The sequence below is a fragment of the Pelodiscus sinensis genome, chromosome 24 (genome assembly GCF_052426305.1).
Source record: "Pelodiscus sinensis isolate ZL-2025 chromosome 24, ASM5242630v1, whole genome shotgun sequence".
Lineage (NCBI taxonomy): Eukaryota > Metazoa > Chordata > Testudines > Trionychidae > Pelodiscus > Pelodiscus sinensis.
The window spans coordinates 18994826-19019052 of record NC_143075.1 but is presented as its reverse complement, the minus strand read 5'-3'; the positions used below and the strand labels follow the sequence as shown (position 1 = coordinate 19019052).

The window sequence follows — 24227 nt, the reverse complement described above, 5'->3', positions numbered from 1 at the left end:
TCAGTTCTCAGTCATTCAGGTACATGAGTGACTGCACCCATTAAGGACAGGAATCAGATCTATTAACAAGTGGTGAACATAGAACAAAAGCAAGCAGTTAAAAAACAGCACAGAGCAAAGCAAGCTGCAGACTGCCAGAGCTCTACACATAGCGTGTACTGACATTATCAGGACTACAGAAGAGCATGCGAAGGCTAGAACAATACAGGGACCACGCATAAGCTGGCAAAAATGCCCAGGCGGCAGGCTTGAGAGCAATGACAGTACTCTCCCTCTCTTGCCACTACTATCATAAGCCTGATGCTTTCAGAGCTGAACACTCACAGAAAATACACAACACTCTTTAAAAGGTAATCTAGATTCCTTTGCCACTCTCACCCCCACTGTCACAGATGGCTAGTCATCAGTTTGACAATACAAGAGATAAGCAAGAATTGAACTGTGAAAGTACTTGGACAGATTTGCAAATAGATGTGCAAAGATAATGAAAAGCTACCCCTGCGAAGTGAAGGATCACTCTTTTGTTCTGTTGATCTTCATTACATCATCTTAAATACTCATGAACGTTTGTGCAGTAGTCTAAACACATTTCTAAAAGCACACAAATGCCAAATCTCCTCTTTAATATTCACTACTTTGCTAACTATGAACCATTCAGATCTGATACTGGCGTTGCTCTTTGTGCTGATGATTTTAACCACTGTATACTTGATCAAAACTGTCAAAATTTTAGAGCAATAGCACCGTTTTACCACTTATCAAAGTTAAGACAAGATCTCTTTAGAAAAAAGGAATGCTGCTGTATACAGGGGAGCTGAAAGTTTTTTCCACTATCAAATAGGTACTTTGAATCAATTTCTGTCCCGATTACTTAAAAAATGTAACAAAAACTCATGTTTACCTTAGCTAAGCATTTTATAAGACATTTAAAAGTTGATTTGGAATGAAAGTTTCATCACACTTAAGACATATCCACGTGGAAGGCTCAAGAGAAGGACAAGGACTTTTTTTTCCCTTTTTGAAGCGTATGTTTGTTAAGTAGACACTAAGGGCTGCACAAAAGTCAGAAGACAGAAAGGGAAGTTGAGGCAAGTTGGAAGGGCCAATGATTAAAAAAGTGACTATGCTAAAGGCACTTGCTTGCTTAATAGCTCGCGTGCGTGCGTGTATTCTGAGTTATAGCTGCTCACTTCTGAAGCAAAATAAGTTACCATTTTTCCCATTAGTACTGCAGAGCCAATGCAGCTATGAGAAAGAAAATGGTATTCTATTCTCACTAGGCCTGGCCAAAGGGTTTGCAGGTCCCAAGGCAGAATACTTAGAGTGGGGCCCCAGGCCTGGCCAATGTATAGTGAATGCATTTGCCTTGCTCGCCTTGCCCTAGGACCGGGCCTGATTCTCCCTCACATATCAAAGTGTCATTGACTAACCATCAGTCCCAGAATGTGTTTATTTTTCATCAATGTATGAGCTAAAAATAAAGAACTTAACTTGGAGACTGCAGGATGCAAGTGCAGTGCATGAAGTTAAAATCATTTTACTTGTGAAGAGAGCAAATCTGATGGAGACAAACATGGAATCTCAGGATGTTTTTTCTCTAGTTACTTGTAAACTATCACACCAAGCTTTAATAGTATTTTTCAAGGGGCATTCTGAAGACTTCCTATAAACTCTGAAGTCTTAATACTTCAGCAGAGTATGTGGATCATTGCTGCAATTGGAAACAGATTTAGAACGAAAAGAAGTCTATTGGAGAGAAATTTCAAAAGAATTTGAGAAAGTTGGATGAAGTTTGAGCCTGGCCCAAACTCCCCAACATTCCCTCTTCTCTCCCCCCTCCCACTGCCATCTTGTCCTGCCCTAGAGAAAATTCAGGGCCTAATCACCTGGAATATCTTGGAAACGTCTTCAGAGTTGCGCTGCTGTGCTACATCGCACAGCTTAGCTGTAATATCGATTCGCCGGCAGATGTCCATGTCCACCTTCATGGCCTTTTCTTGGATCTTTGTGTCCAGATCGGTCATGGGCTGCAGGAAGGACAGTAGTGGATTATCTTCTATTTTTATACAGTTTAGGAGAGAAGAGATACCCACAGTATCTCTATAAACCCAGAGCACATCTTTCTTACACCACACTGAGCCTGTTCCCCAGGGAAAGGCAGCACAAGGACAGTCTAGATTAGACACTACTGGAATTAACACTTTCAAATCTGATTCCAATAAATGCAAATGTAAGAATGAACACTAGCTACTGAGATATTCAGTCCCACAGCAAAGATTCCTAGAGACCCAGCAAAAGTCAACTTTTATGGACTCAGTGAAGGTTTACAATGGGGGAAAATCTGAAACATGTTTAAGAACAAGGTGTGGGATTTGATACTTCACTTTTACCCATTTCAGATAGGAAATTAGCTTTTCATTTTAAAGAAAATTTAGTCAGATTCTGCGCTGAAAAAATTGTACACCAACTTCAACGTCTATCACAAAAAAAGTTAGAACAGGACTAGATCTATAGAAGTTCATGTGAGTTTGATACAGAGCAAAAGATATACCCTCATGAATCTGTCTTCTGTCCCAGTAGAGAACTGTATGCCACTGCATCACATCATGCTGCACATCAGACACAAGGGCACTATGTCGGGAGAGCAGGGAGGACCAGCAGCCAAGTTTACTATGATGACACAGCTTTCTTTTCTTTCTGTTCCCCTGATAAGGGAGTGAGGGGAAAGTACTTGGATTCTGTACATGCCTCTCACTCCTGACTAGTGAAGGGAGGAGGCAGAGGAGTAATTTACAGAATCCAAGTACTTTCCCCTCGCTCCCTTATCTTCAGGGGAACAGGAAGAAAAGCAAGCCATGTCCCAGTATGCATGGCTGCTGCCCACCCTGCTCTCCTGAAACAGCGCCCTTGATTAGACGGACATTTATTTATATTATGTAGCTTCTCCTTCTCCCCCATAGGCAATGTTGCTGCATGACTGCGAGATGCTCTCCATTTACAACAGTAGAGTTTCTGGGATACAGAACTCGCCCGAATGCAAATCATAGCTTGCTTTTGCATAATATTTGAGAAAATACTGAGAGATGTGTATTACCCTATAAGCCACGAGTGGGGAAACCTATGGCCTGTCTGGTTCTGGCCCGTAAGGCTTGGCTTGCCCTGCCTCCATTCCTGTGGTGGACTGAACCAGCACATGGGGGGGTTGTGTGGCTAGAGCTCCAGTGCCGACTCCCTGCTACAGGGGAATGGAGGCGAGAGCTCTGAGCCTCTCAAGCCAGATCCAGACAAGCAGTGATTGGCATCCAGCTTGCAGGCTCTGCCTGGCGGAGGAAGGAAACAGTGCTGTGCCGGGAACTGCAGCGCAGGGAAGCTCTGCAGGATTGGGGGGAGAAGAGTGATTGCCAGGTAGGCACCACCATCCTCTGCCTCCTTTCTGCACCCTCTCCTGTCCAAATCCTCCAACCCCAGCCTGATCCCGCACCCTCCCTCCTCCCCACACTACAACCCCTCATTTTTGGCCACATTGTAGTCCCTGGGGGCCCCCACAAAATCCACTAGTCCCGGGCCCCCAGAAGAGCCCTAGAGCCTGGAGGGAAGACATGAGCCTTGGACCCCCATGGGATTGGAGGAGGAGCGGAGCCCTGCTGCCACCAGTTGCATTTTTCATATCTTATTCTCCTAATTATTAGACGGGGGCCATATCCATGAGGATTTTTCTGTGGGTCAGTAACCCCTGAGCCAAAACGTTCTGCACCCCTGCTGTAAGCACTACTTTCCAAGAGGAAATATGTTTACAAATAAAACCTTTCTGATTTACTTAGCAATTCCTCCCCCCCCCCGGTCCCCCCCCCCACACACACACACACACAAAGTATACAAGTAGAATAGGGAAGGTTGGGGAATTGTTAAATCAAAGTTTGGGTTCAGAAAAATGTCTACACAAAAATGAAAACATTTAACTAAATGGTCTATCAAAATTTTTGTCATTCTGTTTTTCAACAGATTAAATAAACCTCTTGCAAGTCATTTAATTAGGCTTTTTTGCGTCTTCAATTATATAAAAACAGTTACCACTTGCCCCAACAGCTTTGTGGCCTTCTCTACCACTCTATTTACATCTAATTTGCAGAGCTCAAACAGGCTGGAGGAAGCACTACCTCCCTCTATCCACTCTAATTTTCTATTGTGTGTGACAGATACGGCTCTAACAAATAGTTCACACTGACTACCTTTCCCATACTTGAAGAGCTCTAAGTAAACTTGTCTCTTCAATCAACAGAAGAGGAGTCAATAAAAGATTTTACCTCACCCATCTTGTCTCTCTAAATTGCTCTCCTTCAGACTGTATTTAATCCAGCAAATATTTCTTTTCTTAATGAACCATCCAAAGAGGTGGTCAGCGAACTGCTGAATTTTATAAGAGTAGACCTAGCAGCCCTGAGAAAATGGATGGGACTTCAGGTAGCAGGTTCCGCAAGTTTGCATCAGACCAAGAAAATTCTTATAAAATTACAAATGGATATGCATCATGAATAATCATAGCTACACTGCTGGCATTCACTACTCAAAAGAAGCCAAGTGTACTTTAAAATCCTGCTCTTTCATCTTGCACATTTTCCACTCACCTATATTTCAATAGTACTCCTACACACTGATTGATTATAGTCATAGCATATTGTCTAACTGAAGTGAAGTTCTCAGAACTACCATGTGCGCCCCCCCCACCCACCCCCCCATCTTTGGGAGAAATTATAGACTCAGAGAACTATGGTAGAAACCCAGAGATATACACAGTTTATAAAAGTTTTCTAAAAGGTGACAGCAGCACTGCAGACAAATCCATATCCAATGACACAGAAACTGAGATAGTCTCTCTAAGAACCTTTCGCAAAGGTAGAATGGGAGAGCCATTTTAGATTTCCTTTTTTATAAGAACTGCTTGTATACCTATAATCAAAATCCATCTGTATAATAAGAGTACCGATGGCTGCATAACGGCTGAACTTTTACCCTAATAGCATGTGGCTGCAAGTTTGTATGCCATTATTGCTAGCTGGTGAAAAGGGAATGGGAAGTCAAGGTTATGGGCTAAGCAGCAAGTTAATGCATCTCTACACAGACCAGACAGGAAGCAGGGGGAGGGTGATCTGTCTGATGCATTAGATCATAACGGCAGCCATAATACTAACTACAAAGCAGCACTCATTAAGACCATAACCTTTTTATGAATGAAGCCATTTGCATGACAGGAATAGATTTCACAAAAGCAGGTGGGAATAGGCCACTATTTCCCAGGGTACTTACATCACTCATCAGACCCTTAAAGACAACAAGCTCTGCTTTCAGCCGCTCAATCTTTTCATGTAACTCTTCCTGGAGAGCTTCAGCTTCTTGAGCATTCTATGAGAGACAGAGAGAGAGTCAGTGAAGAGCTATATAAGTGGAAGCATTTACTTAGCTACAAAGTTTCACAAATATGGAAAAGAGCTGGTATGGAATATTGGCTTGAGTCTACCTGTACCAACCTCATTAGCCCCACTGCTACAAAAATGCAAGTGGCGGGAGGGGGGGGGGCATGAGTGAGTTTCAAGACTGGCTACCTTGCTGCTCAGCCAAGAGTATAATGAGAGTGAAGAAGAGGAGAATATTTAAATGGAATATGGTCCAAAATTTGGGTCATAGCTGCATATTTTCCCCTACTTCAAATGTGAACACTAGATACTTACAACGTTAAGAGAAAAAAATTACAAGGGCTGGTTTTGTTCTGTTAAAAGGGTTCTCATAACGATTAGATAGAGGCTAATGGTTTGGGCTATTGCAGCTGAACACTCCAAACAAGTACCCTTTTACCGTCATTAATTTAGAGACTGCCATCCACAAACAACTGATACATGATTTACATCCCATTTCTTGTATATGCTAAAGAAAAAAAGATGCATTGCTTGCAGATTGAACTAGGTGAATAGAGACATTCCTCTTGTTTCACTCACAAAATTGAGTATCAAGCAACCTAAGGTTTCAAATATTAACAGCTTTATCCAGAGGATATAATTCAGATGCCATAACTACAGGATTAATTAATCCAGTCAAAGTATTACTTTTAAATGATCAGATTAAAGGGGGAAAACCTACACTATACAAATATTTTAGCTCATGAGTTGGAGGAATCGGGGAGGGGGGGGGGAGAGCAACAGTACTAGGAAAGTCCAAATCCCACTCATAACCCACCTCTTGAAGGGTTTCTACCGTAGACTCCAGACTCATTCGCTTTGCCAGTTCCTCCTCCCATCTGAAAAAAACGATTTGCAGACAGAGATTAGATCAACATTTCTGGTATAATTTATTCCAGTCAAAGATCTTATTCTACCACTTGTAATAAAAAAAAAATCAGTTATTGTAGGCGTCAACTGGAAAGCTTCCCTCCGTCTCAGCAACATGTGCACGCACACACAAACTGCCAATTTTCAAAGTAGTCATTAGAGTTAAATTAGCTGACCAGTTAACACTATTTTCATGTGGACATATATAAAAACAGAACACTTCCACTGCAACAACAATAGGTTGAAAATCTAGACAAGTCAGCAAATGTAGCCCTATAAACCCCTGAGAATATAAGTCTTTGTCTTGACAATCTTCAAATAACTCTATTTTTTTCCAGTCATAGTATAGTTCCAAGCAGAGGATCTATGCTGCAAGGATGTCCTTAATGCTTTATAATACATAACATATATGCCTCGTTACTGTCACATGCTAGAAGCACAAGCGTGGCATTAAGGGAGTTAAAGCTTTCCATCTGTCTCAGATTGGTGAGCACACGCTATTTTAAAAAGAATAGCATTTTGAGGAAGGCCACTACAGAAAGTTTTTTTGCACACTCCATCTCATCAGTGCATAGTTATGAATCAAAACTCTAGTTCCCAAGCACAGGAAATGGGGAGGTGGTAAGTGACAACAAGGTGTTTGGTTGTCCAGGAGAGAAGAAGAGATGAAAATTGTTTAACATTACCACATGTAGAAAACGCTAAAGTCATAGAACTAACTTAGTTTTAAATAGCTTAGTCTATTTTTGCCTAAGTCTTGTCAGTCAGTACTTTAAATATACTTTGATGCTAGTGAATAGGACCAATTTAGGATGTGATATTGAGTATAAATATATACAAAATGAATATTTCTGTGTGTAAATTTATAGACCTGGTCTGTCAAATTTAAGGCCTATTAAATAGCAGCAGCAAGTTCATAAATCTGAAAAATACTGTTGTTTGTGACATGTCTGACAAAAATAAACAGGAGAAGCACAGGAGGTCAGCAAGAAAAAAAATAGAGCACAATCACTGAAGAAAGCAAGTATGCCAAGAAGTCTGTCACCAGGTTCAGATCCAGTCCTTTCCAATTGCAACTTTCTGAAGAAGATCTTGGTGTTGTTGGTTTCATTTATTTTTAAAATGCTAATTGGTAGTACTAATTTAATAGATACTATCCTTTCAGCTGATATCCCACATAAATCAAAGGAGGTTTGAATTAAGCAAGATGCCTTTTTAGCACCTCTCTCCCACTTAAGTGTTTTAACACTTCTATGTTCTCGTTTCTTTTTCAAGTTTTCCCTCTCATCTTCCATGTCTTCTGATGAAGACTATTCTCCTTTTAAGCCCCTGTATCATTCTTGATGGTCACCAATAATTTCCCTACATTTATCACATATCATATGGTATTGGTGGGAAGTACTCCACCAATAAGCTTACCCTCCATTTCTTTTCTGATTTATCCATTGCAACTCATCTACCAGGTGTTCCTATTCTATTCAAATCATTCCTAATTATTTCACACACACCAATTTCTTAAGACTTAAAGATTTCGTCACCCTACTACATGGTTTTATGTTCTATCTAGTTTGCAAACAACCCAGTCAGGTCTAATAGGAATACAGACTTTGTTAGGTCAAGAGAAACAGTTGCTTCATTAATGGCCAATATGCATCAGTCCTGAAACAGAATTCCATTTTCTCCACAAAGACTCATGTTGCATATCTGCAGCTTTTCATCATTTGCTACACCTTTTCTGCAATTTAGGCAACCCTGAATCAACTAAACACTGATTATGTTTCCATTGATCAAAGAGCAATTAGAGTAAAAAGTTTTTTTTTTTAAAAAAAAGTCCATTTTATTACAGAAGGTGTACATTTTAGTACACCACCTTTTTAATTGAGAATTTATTTTTAAACAGGATACCTAGTAAATTTTGAATGCTGTATGATAATCCTAATCTAATATAAACATTAAGGCATTTGAAAAAATTTAAGTCTGTGCCCTTTTAAGGATATATTCCAAAGTTATATATTTAACCCTACAATTTATAACTGACACTTTAATGTTGTTGAATTATGACTCCATCTCTGAATTAATGTGAAAATATCTAGCAGTCATCTCCCAGTTCATGTGCTGAACAAAGTATTGTAGAATTATGCAAGGTAAATTCTGGAGAGGATGGCATCAAAGTTGCTTTCCTTCAGTGGATTTTAACATTCACAGGATTGCTGTTTATCCCTTTCCTTGGGCCAAGCTTGTGCAACTATTCTTGAAGAGAAACCGTTCTACCCAATGCTCCTTATTCACTCAGGTTTAATAAAAGCAGAATCTTTATCTCTGGAAAATTTGACTCAAGCATTCCTGGCTCACTAAAGTCAATTAAGCCTCAAAAAGCAGTAGCTTCATTAGGCAACAAGGGATTCTCCGATTTAGAATAAAGCTTCTTTTTATAGTTTAACAGAAGCTTGGCTTCTGGCACGATCAGTTAAAAGGAACCAGGGTCCACTGACTTAGTCAGCTAAACATTCAACTGAAAGTTTCCGTTAAGTAATCCTATGGAATGCAGCAGGTCATAAAATCTGCTCAGACCTTTCATTCAAACCAACCCTCTGACAATGCCTGGGAATTTGAAAGCCTAGTTATAGTGTATTACTGATTGCTACCATTAAGACATTTGCTTGCACTAATTCAGTAAATACTGTCTACAAAATGACAAACATTCCTGTACTTGCTAAATATAACAAGGAATACAAAGAAAGTTATTTTTGTTCCCATGAAAATAATTGTACAAGTAAATCAGAAGATGAAACTTATGGATGTAGAGTTCTACCCCCAAAAAATATTTATTTTAATCCAAATAGGATAGGATTAGCAATGTTCCAATGAGAGGGTGTGCGCATTTTCTGGGTCACTTTCATAACCTTGCCAGCACAGTGTTAAGTCTTCCAATATGAATAATTTCACCATATTTTCAGTTTACAAAAGAATCCTGAGAAGGTGACTGGATTTTATGGGATGTTTATGTCACATTGAACAACTCTAAATTCACATACTGTATCATGGGGGGGGTTCTCAAACTGGAGGTTGGGACCCCTAAGAGAATCAAGAGGTTACTACATGGGAGTCGTGAGCAGTCAACCTCCATCCCAAAACCTACTTTGCCTCCCATATTTATAATAGTGTTAAAAAAAGTGTTTTAACTTATGGCGGGGGGAGGAGAGGAGAGAAAAATCACACTCAGACTTGCTATGTGAAAAGGGTCACGTGTACAAAAGATTGGGAACTACTGCTGTTTCATAAGTCCCACCACAGATTTTAGTAGATATGTATTTCAAATGCTGTTGAATGCCAAAATTGATCATTTCAGAAGGGAAGAACAAAGGCAGATGTGGGTGTGCTGCAGTTTTCAGTCTTAATGCATTAGGATATTATACATTCAGGTTGCATTAACAGCAGCATTGACTAGGCCCTGCACCATAGGTAGAACCTCTCTTGTCCAGGAATCTCGGGACCTGAGTGGCCCCAAACAATGGAGTTTGTTAGACAAGGGGAGGTTAAGCTCCCCACTCAGCTGTAGGTTGTGCTCCCAGCTAGGGCTGTGCTCCCTGCCACTGCCTCCAGCCCCCCACTGTGCCAGCCCTGACTGGGGCTACATCTCCCACCGCACCAGCCCCGGACAGGGGCCAGCCCAGATGCCTCTAACCCCAGCCAGGGCTGCAACCCACATGGCACTGGCCCAGGTTGTGCGCCCAGCTGCCGGCCCCACTAACACCAGCCCTGGCTGGGGCTGCACTCTTCACCACCAGGCCCAGCCAGGACTGCACTCCTGACTGCCAACCATGCTGCCTCCAACCCTGGCTGAGGCTTTGCTCCCCACCCCCAGTCCTGAGAGAACTTCTGCTGCCACCACACCAGCCAGAGCTGCATTCCTGGTCGCTAATCCCGCTCTGCTTCCGACCCCAGCTGGGGCTGGACTTTGCTGCCAGGGCCAGGGCTGTGCTCCCCACCATGCCAGTCCCGCTGGGGATGCTCTCCCCACTGCCAGCCCAAACCAGGCTGTGCTTCTGAATCTGACCAGTTGGGGATCTCTGGTCCAGCAATGTCTGTGCTTCTCCCAGACCACAGACCCTGATTTTAGAGGTTCAGCCTGTAATGCAGGCTGACTACATTTACTCTTCCCCAGTCTCTGCAGGGCAGAGATACACGGCACAGTAGCATAGGAGAACTCTCCAATATGTAATTGAATGCTCAAGTGGTACAGAAGGATGTTCCCAATAGTTTTTTCTCTGCCAATGATTTATTGCCAAACACACTGAAATAGTTAGTTTGGAATTTGTATTTGCCATAAATATTTTAGCTTTCCTCACCAATGTGCTATTTGCATTTAGGCTGCTAATCACATGTAAAAGTAACTTCATTATTTTTTCAAACCTCATTTGGTCATCTCAACTTCTGGACTGTGACTGCTTAATATTAAATTCACTACCTATAATATGGTTCCCTTCTGCACTAAGGAAGTGTCATATGGTTTCAGTCATTCATACTGCATTGCTGCCAGTATGCTGTCAGTTGTGAATACAAGATAGTGTAACTAGATATTAGGAAAACTGCAGTGAGCTGCCTCAAGAGATCTGAAATTTTTTACTTAAATTGTGAACATAGCTATATTTAGGTAGAGTTTTAACCCATTATTTGCATTCACGCCAAACACAGTTCTGCAGGAAAATATATTTTTGGTAAATATTACATCCCTATATTTTTTACTGATTGTAAGCCCAAAAAGCAAGCAAAATGCTTTAGCTTCCATCCTCAAAGGTTCAGTCATTCTGGAAAACAGTCAGAATTATCACTCATAATATATATACAGCCTATGGGGTAACTTCCATCATTCCACAGCAATCTCACTGTTTTAGTTTTTCCATCCTTATGCCATAATTTAATTGCATATCATGGAAAGGAAGCATACAGCTCCCATTCTTTTAAGTAGAAACTCAAGATAATTTTTGTGGAGACTGAAAGAATGCCATCTTTTAAATAACTGATTATTAAAATGTCTTCATTGTATACTTATCCATTTCTCCAAGAGAAACAGTGGTAGTTTTTATCTAAAGTTATTTTTTCTTCTGAAAATAAATCAGGAATTATAGTAGAGTCTGACAAATCAGGGTCCTCATCAAAATCATTGATCAGTACAGTCATCTTGCTCTACACCTCAGAATGCATTCAATACTGCCACGCTGGTGAGTGATGTAATGCCTGGAAAAATTGTCAGAACTGACATCTGGAAAAGAAAAATCAGTCTATTTTCCCCACCACTCAATACAAACCTCTGAGACTTTTGTTTTTTGGGGAGGAGGGAAACAAGAAGGATGAGAAGGATTTAATTGAAGATTAAATCCTCTATTGATGCTTCCAAGCAAATTAGATGGTGTCAAAAAATCATTCTGTATTTGCAGTAGCACACATTTTAAAGGACTTTGGGGAATTGCTGCTATTTTACATTTGAGTATAGCAGTAAGCAAACAAAATGACAGCATACCTTTGGAAAGGTGCTAAATACTGTGCAGTTGGTGCAGAGCAGACATATGAAACATACAGAGTAGTAATCCACAATTTTATGCTAGCCATTCTCTACCCCCTCACTCTTTTGCTTCTAAGCAATCTGGTGGACTCTGCATGTAACAGGAGTTACTGTGAGAGGCCTATGAAAATACTTCTGTAGCACTTCAACACATATGTTGTTTCTTTCCCTCTTCTCCAGGGAGAGAGAGGAGAAAGCCAGCCTGCTTAATCAGCATCACCTCTGCAATATAAATGAGAGTCTTCCTGGCAGAACTAGAGTGGGAAAGCAAATCAGCTCTTCTCACTGAAGCACTGACGTTTGCTGCTCTGAAGAAACAGGGGTAACAGGAATTACCAAGACAATAATGCACAGAAGGGAAGTGACTACAGGCAACCAGGTCCTCACATTTGTGCTGCAGGATATTAACTAGACAGCTGCTTCTGACCGTCTCAAATATAAAATTAGTTCTTGGCTTAAACACCAATTCCTATGATTTCCAGCTGCAGCTAAAGTAGTTCTCAGAGCTGGAGAGGCAAATGTTGCCAACTTAAAATGAACATACCGACTGAGCAAAGGCTATTGCTAGTCTAGACCAAGGCCACTAGAATTGTTAACATAAAATTCAGAAAGCACAATTTCAGCATTGACTATACTCTTTCCCTTCTCCCTACTGAAGGCAGGCATTTCAATGTTATGACTACCTTCCACATTCACAGATTTACAGGCTCCTATTATAGTTATTAGAACATGAAGGGCCAGTCAAGATAAAACTAAGGATACATTCCCCTTTTTCCCAGATGCAACATTACATTCCAAATGTATTCAATCACTGCATTTTCAAGCCTCAAGCTGCCTCTACAATCACGTGATTAGGAATCTTACATAGCTTGGCAGAAAGTGAAAAACTGTGTGCCTTTTAAGAAAGGGAGCAGCTAAAGTATGAGATCTTGAACTAACAAAATAGCAGGATGCTGAGTAGCCTGCAAAGAACTAACACTGCTTTTATGATACAGCTGAGTCACATTTCAAACTTGTGCTTCCTTAGAAAAACAGAACAGTACACAAGATTATCATCAACACTTAGATGAGCTACTATTCAAAATAAAATGGGTGGAGACATCAAGGAAATTTAATAGTACCCAGTGTAAATTTCTCTAAGCTTCTACTACTCATAACTTTCATTAGAATTAGACTGAGACAGCCATACCAAATCTTTAACAAACAATTCATAACTAAACCAGCTTCCCGCTGTGGGGATCAACAAGCATAAGCAATGTGATCTTGCACCGTCTCTTTACTAGTATGAGCACACAGAGTTTAGGTAGGATTCAGAGTGGTAGAGGAAACTGCCTTTTATAGCCAGATTGTCAAAAGCACTCAGTATGTTGATAAGCCAAAAGTTCCCCCCCCCCCCCAAAAAAAAAGGGTAAAAAAGTATTCCTTGTGCATCATTACATAAGAATTACTATTTAGTCAAATGAATTTCAAATTAAAAAATACCTTTCATTGATATGAAAAAATGTAGCAAAGAAACACTGTTATAGGATGTTGTGAAGACGAAAAAAACACTGTAAATTATTGAGACTTTTCCTCTGTCCTTCCATCTCTATTGGGTACCATACAGGAATCTTGCCTGAGCTTGATTATTGCTATGCTTTCTTGTTGTCATGGTACATGGGAGAACATAAAAGAACATTCCTTTAAAGTACAAACGTTCACCTAAACACTATTATTATGCTACCAATGAAAATACTGGCTAGAAAAGCCTGACAATTAATTCTGACTTAAGAATTCAGTTCAGTGCCAATGCCATTTCACAGGACAGGAAGCATCATATAAAGACAGAAAATAAGAAACACTCAAAGATGTCAATATTTCATTTTGGCACATGAGACACGCCTACTATTCCTCATCCTTCATATGTTAAGACAGCTCGATGTCTGGTTGGCGGTCCACTTCAAGCGGAGTGCCCCAAGGATCGATTCTAGGGCTGGTTATGTTCAGCATCTTTATTAATGACCTGGATGGGGGGGAGGGGGGGATGGACTGCACCCTCAGCAAGTCTGCAGATGACACTAAACTAGGGGGAAGAGGTAGATACGTTGGAGGGTAGGGATAGGGCCCAGAGAGACCTAGACAAATTGAAGGATTGGGCAAAAAGAAATCTGATGAGGTTCAACAAGGACAAGAGCAGAATCCTGCACTTAGGACAGAAGAATCCCAAGCATTGTTACAGGCTGGGGACTGACTGGCTAAGTAGCAGTTCAGCAGAAAAGGGCCTGGGGATTACAGTGGATGAGAAGCTCAATATGAGTCAACAGTGTGCCCTGGTAGCCAAGAAGGCTAAGGACATATTAGGGTGTATTAGGAGGAGCATTGCCAGCAGATCTAGGGAAGTTATTATTCCACTGTATTCGGCATAAGTGAGACCACATCTGGAGTATTATGTCCCGTTCTTAGCCCCCCACTATAGAAAGCATGTGGATGCATTGGAGAGGGTCCAGCAGAGGGCAACCAAAATGATTAGGGGGTTGGAGCACATGACCTATGAGGAGGGGCTATGGGACTTGGGCTTATTTAGTCTGCAGAAGAAAAGAGAGGGGGGATTTGATAGCAGCATTTAACTTCCTGAAGGGAGTTTCCAAAGAGGATGGAAAGAGGCTGTTCACAGTAGTGACAGAAGGCAGAACGAAGAGCAATGGTCTCAAGTTACAGTGGGGGAGGTCTGGGGTGGATATTAGGAAAAACTATTTCACTAGGATGGTGGTGAAGTACTGGAACTGGTTACCTAGGGAAGTGATGGAATCTCCATCCCTAGAGGTTAAGTCCCAGCTGGGATGATTCTGTTAGGGTTGGTCCTGCTTTGGGCAGGGGGCTAGACTCAATGACCTACTGAGGTCTCTTCCAAGCCCTAGGATTCTATGATGTGCCCCACCTATAAGGACAAAGATGATCAAAATGTGCAATCTATACCAGGTTTAGTTAATTACACTTTAGATGTTGTAGCCAGACACAAAACCCCATCTTGTCCCCCCCCCCCCCCAGAGAGCAAGAGAAAGGCAGTCAGCCTTTGATGCCCTGGGAACACAGGTTTGCTGCCTGTCCCTGACTCTACCATAAACAGAAACCAGACAGTAAACGGGCTAGCTGATGACCCGGGGCCTCCCGTCGCCCTGATGGCTAGTACCAGTAATTGACACGCCTGCACTGTCCCAGGAGAGGAATCTTCGCCCATCACATACCAGAGGTGCCCATTGTCTGCATTTTCCCAGGTGTAAATTATGCTTTGCACCCTTCGTGGGAAACTTGGCATTCAAAGCCATTTTTCCTAATTGGCCACTTGAAACCAGGAAGAAGCCTACATGACCCAAGGGGTATAAAAAGAGGTTCAGCAGCCCACCCCATTTGAGCTCCAATCATCTATACCTGCTGGCAGGTATTGATTGTCTCCCGAGGTCTGTGGGACGCCCAACCTCGCCCTACTTCTTCCCGAGGGATTGAGAGAAAGACGCTGGCCACGCCAAGTCTGGAACGCAGGGGTGAGAATATACCTGCTATGTGTCTATTTTGCATGCATTTAATAAGAGCTCAGAGAACCAAAAAGGTTTCATGGTACCTGTAAGTGACTTATTAGTGTAATTTCTGTCCTGTCCTTTGTAGTGTCTGTGTTATCTGTAACACAGTAGTAGCATTTAACAACTAAGTTTACCCTGTAACAATAAAATAGTAACTGTTTAAGCTTTAACCTGACTCCTTCAGTTGCTGTAACAGAACCAAGCACAATTTAAAAGAACTTCAGCCGGTCATAAGGGTCTCACTGCCCTGACCGTCGGCTGACAGATGTTGCCCAAAAAAGTGTGCATTCAGCGGTCACAAGTTAGAGACACATTTTCCTCTCTCGTGGCAACATCACTTGTTCTTCTGTGGTTTTGCACCTTTTAACGCCCATACTTTGTTCAAGTATACTCTGGCAGGGCAGGCCCCACCATTCGCTAATGCTGGCATGAGATTTGATGTTTAGCATGTTCAAGCCCAACCAATTTAATTGTTTGAGATTAGTCATAGCAATCTCATACTCATTTTCTGTGTGGGTCTGCAGAAACATGCCCATTAAACTAGTCTCCCCACATTATCCGGTGATATCTAGGTATTGCCACCATGGTTTATAGTTGTGGTTACGATACACTGGTTTCGATTCTCATTGGCATAATGTCCCAGCAGTACCACAGACTTATGATGCCATTGGAATCCAGTTTGAAATCCAATGTTTGGTCAGAGAAAGACCATTGATTATACTACTTCGGATAGAGGATGGTCCTGCTTATGAGGGAAATGTACTTTAGCAATTGGAAATATCAAGATCACTTGGTCAAATTTTCTAACATGAAAGTGTATAAACTTTTTTTTAATCTTTTAAATTAAGAGTTTGCAGCAACCTAGTCCCATGGTAGCAATAAATTCTACCCCATCCTGAATCCCATATTTGTAGGAAGTTTGGGGAAAGAACCTGTGTATAAGATGTACACCAGAATCCCACCAACCCATTGCAATAACTAGTGAAATACGCTGCAGCTAAATCTGAATTAGCAAGCTAGAAAATATTGGTGACTCAAAAATATTGCAACAGAAGATACATTTTGTCAAAACAAAACAATGATCAAGTTGTTGTTTGTTTTTTTGTTTTTTACAAAGCCATACTAAGTCTTTTGTTCTGTATTTTGTTACTAAGATTGTCTAGTAATATTAACCCTCAGAGTGTTATCTGTTATTAAACTCCTATTTATACTGTAAGATCCTCAGACAGGAAACTGACCTACTCCATGCTCTCTATAGCACTGAGCATGTAGTAAATACTCAGATTATGTTGGGACATGGGACAAGAGCTGGGATTTGTGAACAAGCTACGTGAGCACTAATGAGGTTCTGCTGTATAGAGATTCTTCAGATTTATCCCAAAGAGGCCAATTTCAGACCCAAGAGCCCTGGTTTCCTACTGAAATACAAATTAAATGCTATCTGATTAATACATTTTACATGGAGCCAATTTTATTTGAATGTCTGACTCCATTAAAGCCTGGCTCTACCACAACAGTACAGCATTCTTAAATGAAGTTATCCGTGGCTTGCTACTTCTCAATTGCATACTGCCCATCCAAACAGAAATCTGTAATCTTCTCCCCCCGCCCCCCCCCCCCCCCACACACACACAAAAAAAAATTTTTTCCTTCATCTCAGCAACATATTCCCAAAACAGACCTTTCAGGACAGCAAGTGTCCCCCAACTGGTTTTTGTATTGCAAACAGACAGATTATTGTATATCCTCAAGACTGAATCCCAATAAATGTGTTTTGGTACAAAAATGCACATATGCCTTTTCTAGATGGGAAGCAATCATTAAGAAATGCCTTTGCTCATTCAAAATACAGGACTATATAGCACTTCTGCTCATTCAGAAATCATTGCACCTCACTCACATTCACCAATAGCTGCCGCTATCAGTAGTTTAGGTCAATTTTACTAGTCCATATTCAGTTTGGACATGCAGCACTGATAGCACTAATGCACATTTAAAGACCGTACAGGAGGCTGTAGCAAATCAGAGCAACTCAGAATAGAGCAGCGACCTCTGCACTTTGTTTGTATATGAGCGAGGAGCAGACATCCTATTTTTGGTGGAAATATTCACAACTATTGCCAAAAGCTTTCTCCATGTTAAGCAGGCAATTTCTTGGTCTATCAGTTTTAGTAATCTTCTGACCTTGTTTTAACACATAATGAGTCTAGAGAGCTGTTGTGACGTAACCTCAATAGATATGCCACAGAAGGTTGTGTGGCAAACCATCTAAATAATTCTACATTGTACTGCCAACCCCAACCATTCAAGAATCATTAGTCAAGCCCCAAAGAGTCACGGTATTTAGAAAAATATATTTAGGGTTCTTTTACTTGCCTTCTGTTTTTTGCACCTTTGAGTACACTTGAATCACTTTTACCATCTTCTCTCCACAACCACAAAGGCTAGCATATCTCCTTTTATCTATCTTCTATATATTTGATAGCATTTGTCTGTCTGTTCAAGAACTGCTCCTAAATGGTAAGAGCTAAGGCCACCAAATTTGGTATGCAGCTTCCTCTTATCATAACTTAAAGCAAGATTAGGGTTTGGTTGTACCTGGATTTTTGAGAAGCAATCCCATTCCAAACAGAAAAGTCAAAGAATCACCAGGCAGGTAAGAGGGGCTAGCTGGGGGCATGCCCCCCCATGTGGGACTGTCCCATCCCCAAGACTCCCATCCCCCAGGCACCCTTTAGGGAGGGTGGGGAGAAGCTGAAAATACCCACTTCCTGCCCCAGATTTGTATGGGGACACTGCTGGCTGATCCCCTTTGTTAGGGAGCAAGAGGAAAGTTCAGTTTGCTGCATTCCTCACTCTGGCTTTCCCCGTTATGGCTCTCGCTCCCGGACAGGGACATGAAGGGGAAAGAGCAAGCAGCCCTGGTACAAGTCTGGGGAGGCGCCCCTCACCCTCCTCCCTACAGAACCCCACACTTCCTGCCCCGAGCCCCCTTCAACCTGGACTCCTACACTCCCACACACCTTTAGTCCTGAGACCCCCAAGCCCAGCCCCCTGCCCGGAGGGCCCCCCACTTAAATTTTTACAGATACTGTCGTATCACACACTACCACTTCCCGCCTTGTGTTATGACAGTACCTGTAAGAAAGTTTACTTTCACCCTTGGACTGAACCAAGATAACCCAGAAAAATAAGATAAACCTGCAATAGGACTACTTCTCAATAAACCTTACACAGCAGAAGGTAAACAGTACTGTGGAGTAATGCTCTAGGTCTGAAAACAAGGAAGTGTTATTGCAAACCACATTAACTATAGCCCTTTTTTGTTAACATAGCAACTGTAACTACAGGGATGAAGAAAAAAGTTATCTTGATGGAAATCCCATTTACAAAAACAATTAAATGGAACACTTTTCACAATCTCTTTTTAAAAAAAAAATTCAAAATGGAAAATTAACTTCATAAAAATAACACTATATTTTTTAAAAATACAATCATTTAAATAAAGCCACGTACATGTTCCATTTGTTTTAAAAAACTGAGTTAAGAACCTGAGCAAAATATCTAATTTTAAATAAATACTCATATCCAGTTAGGATTCTAGAAGCTGGAACTTCAAGAACAAATATAAGATTTACAAATAAAGTCATGGAGAGTTGCTAATTACCAAATCACTGCTGGGAAATACATGCTATAAGATGTATGTATGCAAAATTACTGTTCATATAGTGCATTCAAGAGAAAATGTGTGTCTAAAGAAATTCTGACTAAGAGAAAGGTGATAGAAATGTAGCCGTGTTAGTCTGGTGTAGCTGAAACAAAATACAGGACTATGTAACACTTTAAAGACTAACAATAGTTAATAAACCATCTTGCTAGTCTTTAAAGTGCTACATAGTCCTGTATTTTGTTTTGACCAAGAAAGAATTTGAGTGAGTAAACATGCATTGTATTAGCAAAGTAGTAAAAATATTTCAATCCACAAATTTATACATTTTTTCTTTGACATATAATCACTGTATTGCTTAAGATTTGCTGGCTATAACCAAGCAAACAGGACTACTACCTACCATCATGGGAGGAGAGCTATATGGGCTTGTGGTGCCCCAGCAATATTCCTGGCCTGGGGCCAGACTCCACCAAAATTCACTGCCCGCTTGCGTTCCTTGCCCCCTGCATCCTCCAGCCATCCTTTAACCCCACGCATGTTGCCTCCCACCCCTGAGCAATTCAAAACTCCCCAGAAGACCGCGCTGCCACCTCTGGCAGCCCAGCAGGGTTACAGCAGTGTCCCTGCAGCTCAAGGGAGGATGCGCCCTATATCCATGCCAGCACACAGACATATACCCCCAGCTGCAGGGACAAACATGGCAGCACGCTGGCAGCTGTGAGGAGCCAGTGTCCAGAAGCTGTTCTAACTCCACTGTGTTGCTGGAGGGCACCCCAGAACATGTTAAATCGCCCAGAGGTGGCAGATCAGACCAGGAGACATGGGGTGGGGGGAGCATACAGTGTGGCAGGGGAAAAGGGGGAGCAGCATCCAAAGACCCCTGACCCCCAGGAACCATTGCCAGAGGGAGGGTGCCCCAGGTAAGCATAACAACCTTCACTCCACCCCACCCAAACTCCCTCTCAGAGTCATAGGTAGGTAGAATCATAGAACCATAGAGCTGGAAAAGACCTCAGAAGGTCGTCAAGTTCAGACTCCTGCTCTAGGCATGACCAATCCCAACTAAATCAACTCAGCCAGAGCTCCAGCAAGCCAAGACTTAATCACCTCTAGGGATGGAGACTCCACTACTTCCCTAGGTAACCCACTCCAGTGCTTCACCATTCTCCTAGTGAAATAGTTTTTCCTAATATCCAACCTGGACCTCTCCCACCACAACTTGAGACCACTGCTCCTTGTTCTGTCATCTCTCACTACTGAGAACAGCCTTTCTCCATCCTCTTTGGAACCTCCCTTCAGGAAGTTGAAGGCTCCTATCAAAAGTACTGGGGGAAGGGAAGAAAAGTTTGAGTGCAAGCTCTGGTATTGTGGGGACCACCAAGATTCCTGCAAGATTGCCAACCCTGGTTACCAGACAGGTATATGCAAGAGGGATAAATCCTAAAAAGTGATACTCCAGATATCTGGGTAAATTCAGTGAACTTTACAATTAACTGCAAGCTTCTGTCTCTCTCCATCTTTCTGTTTGTACATAACCACAGAAATTGCCCTGACTAAAGACCAATATAAAAGCACGTTTGAGACATGTGATGTATATACTAGAATGCAGACCTTTGAACAGTAGGAATTCTTTAGAAACAAGCTCTTATCAGGTAAGTTGTGCAATTATGTAGTATGATTAAACTTATGTAGAAAAATGCTTCTGAACTATGCTATTGGAATTACAATAAAATAAGTCTCTTCCAGCTAAACAGATTTTACTTCTGCCAGCACTCTGGTTCCTGAGAAAAACCACAGCATCAGGTTATCAGTATTTAAAGTTTAATGTCACATGGATGCAAAAAATCTTGGCTACATTCTGCAAAATAATCATTGGTACTTATACCACACAGAAACACCCACCAGTGGCTAATATGTAAAGTTCATTACTAGTTAAAATCATTTCAAGCTACTTTAAGCCACATGAATGTCTCATGCATGAAATGCTCCTGCTAATAGCTTTAAGAGTAGTATCAAAACAAAGGAACTTTATGGTAATCCAGGGAAGTAACGTCATGGATGATTTGTCCCTTTTCTACAGAAACAAACCCGAATTCTTCCAGCACAAGAAGGAAGCGAGTCCAGTCATTTAAGTAGTAACTGCTTACTCAAAAAGGCTTTTTGGCACAATGTAGGATAACCTGCTGTACAGCTACTAGGGATGTAAAATCCCATTTAACTGGTTAACCAGTTAAGCATTATGTTTTACTGGTTAATTGAAAGGGGGCATGGGTTGGGGAGGGCTTCTCCAACCGAGACCAGCACGCCTGTATGAATTTCTGTGGGGTGCTTTTTTCGTAAATGTGGACTGCAAGGGTGTGAATGCACCCTCCATGGTCCTCCAAGTAAGCGGGGAAATCAGCCCCAGCCTTCCCCTGGATTGTCAGGCTTGGGTAGCGGCCAGAGCATGCTTATTTGGGGGAACATGGGAGGGAGGTGCTTTTGCACCCTTCACACCCTCCCTGTGTATGGGCCTACCAGGCTGGAGCAGCCCCCCTGCTGCAGGCAGCAGCTTGCTTCAATCCACTTGGAGCGTTTCCTACCTGCAGGGTGCCAGGGCTCACCCCAGAGACTGTGTGCTCCAGATGACTGAAGCAGCCCCTATTCATGGCAGGCCCCCTGCAGGGCTGAAGTAGCCCCCTACCTGAGTTAAACAGTTACCTTTCTTAAACAGAAAAGCAAAGGAGAAAACTTGATGCCAACATTGTGACAAAGTCAGCCAAAAATGTAAGTCTTAATTTACCATCAAATTCATGGGTTAACATCTAGGATAGATTCTCGTAGCAGGAGACAACAGCAAGAGCAATTTACTTGGAAACAATAGTGCTCTCAAATGAAAGTCAAGAAATCAATCCCTTATGCTGACTGTAGTAAAGGATAACTTGTGGAACTATCAAGTCGTCTGTACTGCTGGCCTTGTTTTAGCAGGAGACCGAATTCACAGATCCCAGTCTCTTATTATCTATGTTACTTTGTTCAGGGATCCATGTCAACTTGTATTCAGATCTTGACTGTAAATGCCTCAGCCACCAATTGATTTAAAGCTTTTCCCAAGAAAAAGTTTGTGCTTTTACTGTCTCAAAAGTTTATAGTTCATACATTGGGAATATTTGCTCTTCGGTCTATAGAAATGTGCATAGAACCTCTGGGAGGTAGATTTTACTAGACTCACTAGTGTAGGAGAGAAGATAGGTGAAGTAACGTCTTTACTGAATCAATTTATGTTGGAAAGACACACAAGTTTTTGAGCTTATACAACTCTTCATCAAGTCTGGGAAAGCTATTCGGTATATCAAATTTCTTTCCTGTCCTCCCCCGTTCCTACTACTTCATAGGATTCTCGGTAGTTAAATGGACACAAAGCCAGGCAAGTTCATGTTAAGCATGCTACAGAATACATGTACATGTCTCAAGTCAGTAGGAAGCCAAGATGCCAATCCTTGTTTCCGAGTGGGCCAGATAGCAAGAGTTCTCTGTATATACCATTTAACCAAATGTGACATGTAGGATTCTACCAAATTCACAGTCCATTTTGGTCAATTTCATTGTCATAGGATTTTTTTATTTTTTTTTAAAAGAAAGGTGTCATAGCTTCAGCTATTTAAATCTGAAATTACAAGGTGTTGTAACTGTAGAGGTCTTGACCTAAAAATATGTTGGGAAGGTTATTGTGGTGGGTGTTTCCTCTGCATTGCTACCACTGGTGATGCTTCCAGAGTTGGGCAGCTGGAAAGCAGTGGCTGGCAGCCTAGGGCCCAGCTCTTAAGGCACAGCCAATGCCAGCAGCAACACAAAGCAAAGATGGCATGGTATTGTCACCCTTCCTTCTGTGCTGCTGCCTGCAGAGCGAGACCCTGAGGTTACACCTACACAGCAAGGCTCAAGTTGAATTAATCTATGCAACTTCAGCTAAGTCAATTGCATAGCTGAAGTCAAAATAGCTTAATTCACCTTTTGGCACTGTGTACACAATAAAAACACTCTTCCTTTGACTTCCCTTACTCCTTGTGAAATGAGGGTTACCATGAGGAGGAGTAAGAAGCCCTCCAGCTTGACATTATTTCAAAATAATCTCTTGTAGTGTAGACATGCACTATGTTATTTAGGAATCAAGTTAGTTATTCCGAAATAACACTGCTGTGTAGATGTATCCTCAGTTAACAACCATCGCTCTCCAACCTTCCAGCTCCAAAGGCCATGCAGAAGTAAGGATAGCTAATCTATGATTCTCCTTCCCCTTTTCCTCCCCCCTCTAAATAATCTTGGGAGCCCCCTGCAATTTCCTTTTGGATCAGGACTCAATTTGAGAAACGATGGTCTCCCATGAAGTCTGGTCATTTCTGTGCTTTTACCCTGTATCTGATACAGATTTCATAAGGGAAAACCAGATTTCACAGACCATGACCTGCTTTTTCATGGCTGTGAATTTGGTAGGGCTAGTTTATGTAATGCTATGGCATCTATTCATGTCAGTGCAGTTATGCCAGAGGTCTACTAGCGCAACGGAATATGAAGGAGTGCCTCTTGAAAATAGAGATCTACTCCAATTTTTTCCAATGTAATTCCTCTCCTCACCTAAACAGTTGTACTGTACATATGAAAATTATGTCTGTAAAATAATTTTTATTAATAAAGAATAAATCCTGATAAAACATTGTCCAACTGTGGATACTGAAACTATATCATTGATAACTAAGAAAGCTGAAGTATAGTAGTCAAAGTATTAGCTAGATATAATTCCTCCAACCCACTTCCTCTTGTGTCTGCTAAAAGACATTGCAGATATGTGCACCCAAAAACATCGTCTATAATATAACTTACTGCTTTCCCTAAGAAGCTATATTTACTTCACAGCATACAATAGTATCACTGAGAGCCTGCACATTAAGGGACAGGCTGGAATTATTAGCAATACTAGTAATACTGAAGTCTCAAGTTTGAGACTAGATTGGCTAGATTCTTTTAGACATCTGAGACACTTCTTGACAGTCACAGAAATGGAAAACTGACACTAATAAGTCTCATCAGATATATTTATGTGCTTAGAAACACACTAGTTTCAATGCCAGAGTGGGCTA

At 41.5% G+C, this 24227-nt stretch overlaps 1 protein-coding gene across 2 annotated transcripts in view; it reads right to left on the bottom strand.

The window, feature by feature from the left end:
• The window catches only part of IFFO2 (intermediate filament family orphan 2), a 57953-nt gene that overhangs the window by 15487 nt on the left and 18239 nt on the right, over nucleotides 1-24227 (bottom strand). For both annotated transcript variants that reach the window (XM_075906468.2, XM_075906467.2), the window contains exons 2-4: nucleotides 6229-6289; nucleotides 5305-5400; nucleotides 1887-2027 (exon numbers count right to left, since the gene is read on the bottom strand). In XM_075906468.2, the coding sequence (XP_075762583.2) occupies nucleotides 1887-2027; nucleotides 5305-5400; nucleotides 6229-6289 (298 nt within the window). The remainder of the gene's footprint in view (nucleotides 1-1886; nucleotides 2028-5304; nucleotides 5401-6228; nucleotides 6290-24227) is intronic.